The 10000-nt window shown below is 42.1% G+C and overlaps 1 protein-coding gene across 3 annotated transcripts in view; it reads left to right on the forward strand.

The window, feature by feature from the left end:
- Positions 1-10000, forward strand: part of poc1a (POC1 centriolar protein A) — a 36750-nt gene that overhangs the window by 23964 nt on the left and 2786 nt on the right. For 2 of the 3 annotated variants that reach the window (XM_043251950.1, XM_043251951.1), the window contains exon 10: positions 2401-2523. The exons of the other annotated variant lie outside the window; for it this stretch is intronic. In XM_043251950.1, coding sequence (XP_043107885.1) covers positions 2401-2523 — 123 coding nt within the window. The remainder of the gene's footprint in view (positions 1-2400; positions 2524-10000) is intronic. 3 annotated transcript variants of the gene reach the window in all.

Below are 10000 nucleotides of genomic sequence, written 5' to 3' on the forward strand. Positions count from 1 at the left end.
AGTGTGCCGGAGCAGCCACATGTGGTTTATATAAGGCTATACTTCACTGTAAGTCAATATTTGACCTGGCCTCTTACCCGGCACTGCAGAAATACACCTTCACTGGAGGACAGAGGAGAATCAGAGTTTAACCAGAGCTTAACTCGGCTCTTCTGTTCCACGTGAATGAATCCAGAGGAAGATGAAGACTTCTCCTCGTCTAGCGACAGGTCGCACCTCATACTTTCACTCGATCACACCGCCTCACGCTTTAATCTGGACATAACTTCTGGAAAACGCACACGAGCGCACACATTTGTAGTGAAGGTAATGTGAGTAGTGTTGCACATTGTAAGCTGGTTGTTTCTGGGTGGTTGGCTAACGTTGGTTAACTACCTGTCCACTAACATGCTTGATCCGGTCACTTAGAAATATAACCAGGGTTTATGTAGTATAACCATCTACCGGTGTTTCCCTCAGGATTTCACAAGACTGCAGCGGTGGACTTTGGTCTAAAGGTTTTAAAAAGTGAACTGCGCCGGTCTCTCTGTGACTACAGTAAGTGTGCTGTGGAGTTCAGCGTGTGGAAATCACCAGGGTCACGCAGGCAAATATTTACCTAGCTCAGACCAGGAAGAAGCACTCGAGTGGCACCTGTCTGCCAGATGTGTCCAGCCAGCGTTTTATGGCAGGAGAGTCTTTCTTGTATAGACGAGCCGGCAGCCTGTTTATTTTTCCCCGTTGAAGAACGTGTCCTCTGACCACATCAGACCGCACGGGCACCGCGTCTTTAAAAACCAGTTCTGATGATGAATCTGAGAAGCGTCGTAGTGAAAATATGCAAACATTCAAGAACCATTTCTATACAGTCCATGCTGGAAGCCGTCGATTACAATACGAATGTTTGGGATGTTTTTAAATTTGAATAAAATCCTAAAAGATTTAGTTAAAGATTTAATAGAAAATATAGAACATAACAAATGTTTGAATTAAGTGAGAAATCTTACACTTTTATTCACTAAGTGAGCTCATTTCAAATGTGATGCCTTCTACAGATCTCAAAAAAATTGGCACTTGAGCAACAAAGGGCTGAAAAAGCAAGACATTTTTAAAGGATTCATCTGGGAGAACATCTGGCAACTCAGTTAATTGACATCAGGTCTGTAACGTGATTAGTTATAGAAGCGATGCATTAGATGAGCAGAAGCTCTACAGTCTGTGAAAGAGTGTGTAAAGAGACCTCAACACCATCGCAAAAGATTTGCAAATCTCATCGTACAGAACATAATATACAGATTCAGTAACTAATCTGTGAAAGGGACAAGGCTGAAGATCTTTGTTAGATGTTGGTGGTCTTCGGGTCTCAGACGATCATCACTTGATTCTGTCAGACGTTACTGAATACTTCCAGAAACCTCTGTCTGTAAACACAGTCCTCCGAGACGTCTGAAGATCTTTCATGATGAAGACACATGTGAACATGCTCCAGAAGCTCTGTAGTGTCCTGTGGATCAAGACTCATTTAAAACACACTGTTTCAGAGTCAACTAGTGTTCTGTGCTCAGATGAGTCCAGGTTTGACCTTCTCAGGTTACTCAGGTTTAAGGGGAACGTGAGTCTAATCATCTCGGGCGTAGCTTGTTGAAAGATTTTACTAAATATCAGTTTGTGGTGACTTGATGCGCTCGCTGCTGCTCGGTGTAATCATACACAATTGAATTAGTGTGAATTTATAAGTTCACTATAGAAATTATGCTAAAATATGTCTAAAATTTGGGCAAAATCGGCGTGGTCTGTTGCCCTTAAACCCAAAAATCAAGATACGTCTGTGAGTGTCATGTAAACCTGACATGTACCATAGGAGGTGCTAAAAGTAATTCTTGAATCATTGTGGTCTTGGGTTTAATATCAGTCTTTATTGGTGTAATATGTGTTATTGATGGAGCCGCTGTGATGTTCTGTCTGCTGTTAGTCTCGTTTGTGTCTATAATACTGTAGTTCCCTCAGGACTTTCATTAAACTAGTACAGCATGCTTACAGGATTCCTCGAGTTATCATCAGAAGCAGATGTGAAGATGAGAAGATGGCCACTGTCTGTTTTCTCCTTTTCTAGAAAAGGTTCTTCTGTTGTTTTGACCTCATCGTCAATCAACAGCTGATGCATCAAACGTAGAGTGACCATACGCGCCATTTACACGGGACACGTCCTAGCCAGGATTTGTAAATTCCCTAAAACATCCAAGTAGCAAGAAGTTTAATCAATAACTAAGGTGACCATATGGACCATTTTATCTATATTTTGATCATTCTCCCTCTCCTCAGTTGGTCGATTATATACAACACCTGCATGTTCTTGGTCAAACTACTTTGGATGTCACCCTAATCAGCCTTTAGTATCGTGTAACGCTCACTGTTTCCCAGGAGTCCGGAGCCGGCGGTCAGTCCTCACAGAAGAGCCCTGGAGCCGGTCAGCAGGACAGCGTTCCCGCTGCGCTCGCCAGCACCCTCCAGCACATCGTGGGTCAGCTGGACGTTCTCACACAGGTAACACACCTTCACGCTGCCTCCGTTCATGATGACCCCGCGACAGATCCAGGTGAGCTGCGGCAGGTGCTGCAGACCACAAATAATCCCATCGGTAGGAAAAGATAAAGACGTAAATGTTGGAAATGTTTGTCTGAGAGCAGCCAGTGCTCCACACAGAGATCTCTGTCACGCTACGCTCTAGAGAACAGAACAGAAGGCAGGTGACACGCAGACGCACAATACCAGACAAGGCCAAAAGAACAGACTCGAACTTAGAAACACTGGCAAATGAAGGACACAGGTGAAACTCAGATGTTTTATATAGAACCACTTAGACAAAAAAGTTCTTCTGTGGTATTGTGAAGCGCCTTTTTTTAAGAGCGCAGACAAAGTCCAGAAGAAGTGTGGAGAACGATGACTCAGAGACGCTTCATGAAAGCTCCTGAGAAACTCTGCTCGAGAGCACAGAGGACAAGAGCTGCTTTAAACGCAGAGATGTTTATAACTAGGGGTGTCAGAATCAATCAATGCTTCGTGATTCGGATTCCTGAAGCTCGACGAGCGGTTAAATACACTAACATCTACTTTTATGAAATTGATGTTTCCCTGCTATTATATATTTACATGACTGCATGTCCTTTCTGTATCATTCTGTACCAATGTGTGCTACCGCCCCAATGCGCGCACACACACACACACTCACACTCACACACACACACACTCACACACACACACACTCACACACACACTCACACACACACACTCACACACACACACACTCACACTCACACTCACACACACACACACACACACACACACACACTCACACACACACACACACACACACACACACACACACACACACACACACACACACACACACACACACACACACACACACACACACACACACACACACACACACACACACACACACACACACACACACACACACACACACACACACACACACACACACACACACACACACACACACACACACACACACACACACACACACACACACACACACACACACACACACACACACACACACACACACACACACACACACACACACACACACACACACACACACACACACACACACACACACACACACACACACACACACACACACACACACACACACACACACACACACACACACACACACACACACACACACACACACACACACACACACACACACACACACACACACACACACACACACACACACACACACACACACACACACACACACACACACACACTCACACACACACACACACACACACACACACACACACACACACACACACACACACACACACACACACACACACACACACACACACACACACACACACACACACACACACACACACACACACACACACACACACACACACACACACACACACACACACACACACACACACACACACACACACACACACACACACACACACACACACACACACACACACACACACACACACACACACACACACACACACACACAACACACACACACACACACACACACACACACACACACACACACACACACACACACACACACACACACACACACACACACACACACACACACACACACTCACACACACACACACACACACACACACACACACACACACACACACACACACACACACACACACACACACACACACACACACACACACACACACACACTCACACACACACTCACACACACACTCACACACACACTCACACACACATACTCACACACACACACACACACACACACACACACTCACACACACACACACATACTCACACACACACACACACACACACACTCACTCACACTCACAGCGATCACAAAATGAATGTGTGCAAATGATAAACTGATATTTCCTATTGACTCACAACTGAAAACACTTCTACTAATGTTGGCCATGGTTTTACATTGTTAGAAGTATGTGTATGTTTACTTCAGAGATACGTCTAGTCAATGTGTGACACTAAATATTTACTAATAAGGTTCTTCGTGTGACGACTTCTTTGGCTCTGGTGACAATATCATGGTAAATATTCATGTGAGAAGCTGAAAGAGCAGGTCAACATAATAATACAAAGACAAGACGAGATGTTTGGACTGACCACACACAAAAACAATAACTCTGTTGACCTTACAGTTTTGAGACAGATTTAACAAAGCCATTTCTCTCAAAGACTCCCTGAACCTTTATGTGTTAGCTTTGAGATTAAAGCAGTTCAATTCCTAACTGTTTGCTCAGATAACACGCGTCTATGTAATAAGAAAAACCGGTAACACTTTAGTGCTTTAGTTTGTCTTCCTGAAAGCCCGGTGTGTAATTTAGACTGGGACAGTATCACAAATAAAAAAAAGTTCAGCTACAAGTCAGTTTTCTTAGATCAGATCTTGGGTTGAACTCTAACAGTGCATTACATAGAATAAGTTAACTTTAAAAAATACACAGTTTTCATTCATTTCCAAGTCTTCATTTGTCTTTTTAATTTTTTATCACAATATATACTGTATTGTGAGAATTTGATATCATTACATCTGGAATTAATCGCATCCGAAATAAATGCTTTTGTTTACGTAATATATATGTAATAATATATAAAGACACACACATACAGCATATATTTAGAAAATATTTGTATTCATGTGTATATTTTTATATTCATGTAAATGATATATTACTCCTGGATTAATGATGATTAATTGTTTGACAGCACTAGTTTCCAGTAATAATGTTGGAAGCTCACATATTCCCCTCAAATCATGTGTGTGTGTGTGTGTGTGTGTGTGTGTGTGTGTGTGTGTGTATGTGTGTGTGTATATATATATAAAATCTGTAACGTCAGGAAGTCATTCATTCAGTAACGAATCTCTGCTGATCTGAGAAGCACAACAGTTCTTACAGCAAGTTACTGTAGTTTGTAACTTTTATATAAAATCAATATAATATTTGCACTCGTTCAGATATTGGGAAAAACTGCACTATTTACTGTATACCCCAAGATATGCAGGAAGAGGTTTTGCTTTTTCCCCTTTAAACTCGAGTTTTAAGCTTCTGCTGGATCATGTTCATCACAAGCTGAACCATACGCCTTAATCATTCATTTTCCCATAATTGAACCCTGAATAAACATCCCTCCCAAAAAGATCTACTTTGAGGAGGCTTGTTTAAACACGTTGTAATGAACAGCTCCTGACCCAGAGGTCTGATGTTATCATCTTTGATGAAGGCTGATGTTTCAGCTAGCTTGTGTTCGGTGTGATCGTGGAGAGAAGAGGACATGCTGCAGTTGTTAGGCAGAAGCAGCTGGTTTCCATCGCAGAAGAACACCACCTTCTTTCCTAAAGCTGTTCTTCAGGCATGTGGAAAACGCTCGGGCCTCGAAGGGGGCTTCTCATTGTCTGGGAGCAGTTATCCATATTCCAGATTCACCTTCTCCACGCAGGGAATGCTAACCTGTACCTTCATGTGAATAACGGCGTCCGTCTCGGCCTGAAGCTGGTGAAACTTAGCCAGGATACAGCCTTGATTCATCTTCGTCCAGTTCAGTTAGATCTCTTCCCTGAAGTCCTCTTCTCCAGTCATGCAGGCTCATGGCTTCTATCTCAGCTTCTTGTCTTTTCATCCACTCCAGCTCTACAGCACCGCTTCATCAAGCTAGGTTCGTCTACAATCATCAGCTTCGGTCAGGAACAGACCTTCACAATCTCTCTCCAGAAGATTGATCTTCCCATCCTTATCCAGATCGCTGAATCCCTGTCAGTCTTCAAACAACAGCTGAAAACTCTTTTGACACTACTTCCGCGTCATATATATATATATATATATATATATATATATATATATATATATATATATATATATATATCTTTTTCCATTTATAAATGTAAATGTTCCACGTAACCTCGACTAGAGAGGAAGTCATCAGTATCACTGTATACTATTTTTCAATATTTCTATTTTTCAATATTATTTGCATTAAGATCAGCATTTATTTATTTACATTTTTGGAACATTTTGAAGGGCTCACCAGTCATTTTGTGAGTTTGACGCATTCTTGAAGAAAAGCATTACTTTCCAGAAACATTTGAATGGTAGTGTGTATATAAATCATTGTGTAATTCAGTGCATGATATTTTCATAATCTTTAATTAAAGCGTTTACTCTGGAAAATGGTTATTAAAAACTAAAATGTTTTTTTTTTTTTTTTTTTTTATCTTTGCATAGAATTGTTTCACTAACATTATAAGTGGATCTCAGAGGACAAAAATGTTCTTCTGTTCAAGGGAAGGCTTTTTATGTTTCCATAAAAATGTACACCCAGATGACGTTCAATATCTCCCTGGCCATCATTTGATCTTAATGTTAATCCTAAAGAGATATAAATCTTGGAAGTGCACTGGATAATGTGACACGTCTGATGACTAGAAGAAAACGCTGGATCCAGTTGCTGGAAGGACCCAATGAATAATTCACTTCTGAACCTGAAATGGGAGAATCTGCTAAGATACACACTTTCACACACTCCCTGTCTCAGCCGTACACATACTGCAAATTGCAGATGTTAGTAACATTCAGTGTATTACAGCCCAAACATCATTACTCTCCGTCAGCGAGTATGTTCGGTGTAGTTTAACGTGCAGAACTCCTTTTTAGAATTAAAAAACCGCAGCTGGGGTATGTGGGCAATTGAGAAACAAAAATAGAGCTGGATCAACCCTGGAGAGGGTTTAATGGGTCTGTAACGTGGGTTTACAGGGCACATGAAAAAGACATTTGCCTCTCAGAGGCTTCTATTAACGTAAAAATGAATTCTGGGATGGCAGACTGGAGTTGATAACCTTTTTAAATTATATCCATATAAACTTTATGCAGATTGCCTAAATTGCCTTTATTATGTTAAGTAGAAAAAATGTATTAAAAAAAAAACTAAACCGCTAACCAAACCTGGTTTACATAGAGCCAGTTTGCATCTGTAGATCTGTGATGAATCAGCTGTGAATGATGCCTTCAGCCCTCTTAGGACAAAGACAATATGATACAAGACTGTCAGCCAAAAAAGGAATAAATTCAGAGCTCACACACACACACACACACAGCTCCTGTAAACAGCATGCGTCTCTGTAGTGTATTATCATCAGGATTTTACCTGCGCTAACTCCCGTGACCTTCAGGAGAGTGTTCTGCTACCCAGTGCTTTCAGAGGAGCCGACAGGCTCTTGCTCGTATTGATCGGAAAAGCACACTTGCAGAGGAAGGAAATGCAAAACCCATTCCCTCTAGCATGAAATACCAGCAGATGTTATCGAGCTCTGCCTCCCGGGCCTCAGGGGGCGGCTCAGGAAGCCTGTTTACTGAGCATCAGCCCGTCTCGCCCACATTCTGAACCGCATGCACTCTGAGGGTCGTCCTCGGGCTGCGCTCACCCGGAGCCCGACATCAAGCACGTCCTTGTAGGAGGAGTGCTGTGCTCAAACACAGAGAGAGGGAAGACTCTGAACACCAGAGCTCTGTGGAAGAACCGTCAGAAATATCTCTCCAGCCATAATTAGCATTCCAGGGATTCGCCTCGTACTGATTCAAACTGGATGAAAACAGAGATGTAGCACAACTCTTAATTCAGTCTTTCGGTTGTATAACACAAACAAGAATTTCTGTTGTGTGTTATCTTTAGTAGTCACAAACCCATCATTCAGTGCTCTTGAGTGGTCTAGCTGGTCTTCATATACTCTTGAATGGAATCACTGTGGTGGTGGTTTCACCCAGGTCCTCTCATGTGGATATGTTTTCATCTGCCTTCAGATTTCCAATAGATGCAATTGTTTATTTCCCGTTTTGTATTTTAAAGGTACTTGAGGGATGCTCTGCCTTTGCCATCTCTAATGCAGTGTGGGGGATCTGCTGATGGTCTGTTTGAGTAATAGCTCCTTCTGTGTCTCTGTGTTCTCCAGAGCTCTTGATGTGGTTGACTGATTCACCTTCATTCTCGGCAGCTCAACTCCTTCAAAGTGATCACTGGCCTCTCTGTAGTTTCGCTAACAAGTGCTCTTTTGTTTGTGCTTGGTCTTTTCTAGGCAGTGTCTGGTTGGATTGATGTAACTTCCATGTGATTGAACCAACATTTCCCACTGGGACTCCCTAACCTATGAATTTCTATTGCGCCCCCACTTTGATTGTAAATCTCATTTCGACTTTTTTTCAGAGCTGTCCTTTCAGAAAGATACACTAAAGTGTCACTAATCTTGGCACTGTGGAGGCACGATGTCTGCCCCGATCGAGTGGTCAGCAGATGGATGTTGTTGCTAAATGTAACCGTCACACGAAGCAAAAACTTTTTTGCAAGGCAGAGATCCAGTCTGCGTCAGGAATCGCTCTCAAAGCGATGTGTTTGTCTGGAGCTTGGCGAAGTCGTGTCCGCGGTCGTGAGATCAGCATGCAGTGTTGAGTGTTTGCTGGAGCAGTTTAAAGCTCACTGCCGTTGCTCTCTGAAGCTGTGCGAACACGTTTTTTAGAGTGATGAATCATACTTTACCATCTGGCCGTCTGACGGACAAATCTGGTTTTGGAGGGTGCCAAGAAGAACACTACCTGCCCAAAAGCATCGTGCCAGTGTTTGGCCTTGAATAATAAAGGCATGAGACTGTTTTTCACAACATTCTAGACAATTCTGCGCTTTGTAAATGTGTGGCGACAGTTTGAGGACAGCCCTTTCCTGTTTCATTACGACAGTGCTCTCAGGCATAACAGGAAGCTCATACAGAAGTGGATTGTCAAGGTGGGTGTGGAAGAACTTGATTTCACTGAACAGAGTCCAGAGCTCAATCCCATCAAACACTGTGACCCAAAGATAGTGATCAGATCCCAGTGTGTTAATGTGGCTTAAGTATTCCTAGAGAGATGAAGAAGATGCTACAATGTCACAATAATGCCAACAATTTAGAAAGTTGAGGTTATAGATGCAATTTTAATGACCCTAGGAAACACTCCTGAAGGTCATGAGATAGGAAGAGCCACTGCTTCTTTTACATCAGGCCACCAGCTTACGACATTTAAAACAGTTGCAAACTTACTGTCAGACTTCATCGAATGTCTGAAATAACTTTTAATATTTTAACATTCGCAGCGTCTGCATCTGCATATTTAATCAATGACATCATAACGCTGGTTTTCTCCCTCTGTCTCTCTGGCTGAAAGGATAACAGTATAGTGATATAGGAGAGATATGTATATGCCTTTGGATTCATAACACCATAATGGAGTTCCTGTGTTCCTCTTTTTTTTCTGTAAAAATGATAAATACCAGTATGATTAAGATTGTTTGTGCCCTACTGACACACATTAACAGATTACAGTCACTGTAAGGTTATATCATTAATCATAACAATGCTGTATTAAATCTATTAAATCTACTCATCTTGACCTCACTGACTCGACTCTTGACCCCAGAGCTT

The sequence above is a fragment of the Puntigrus tetrazona genome, chromosome 11 (genome assembly GCF_018831695.1).
Source record: "Puntigrus tetrazona isolate hp1 chromosome 11, ASM1883169v1, whole genome shotgun sequence".
NCBI classification, from domain to species: domain Eukaryota; kingdom Metazoa; phylum Chordata; class Actinopteri; order Cypriniformes; family Cyprinidae; genus Puntigrus; species Puntigrus tetrazona.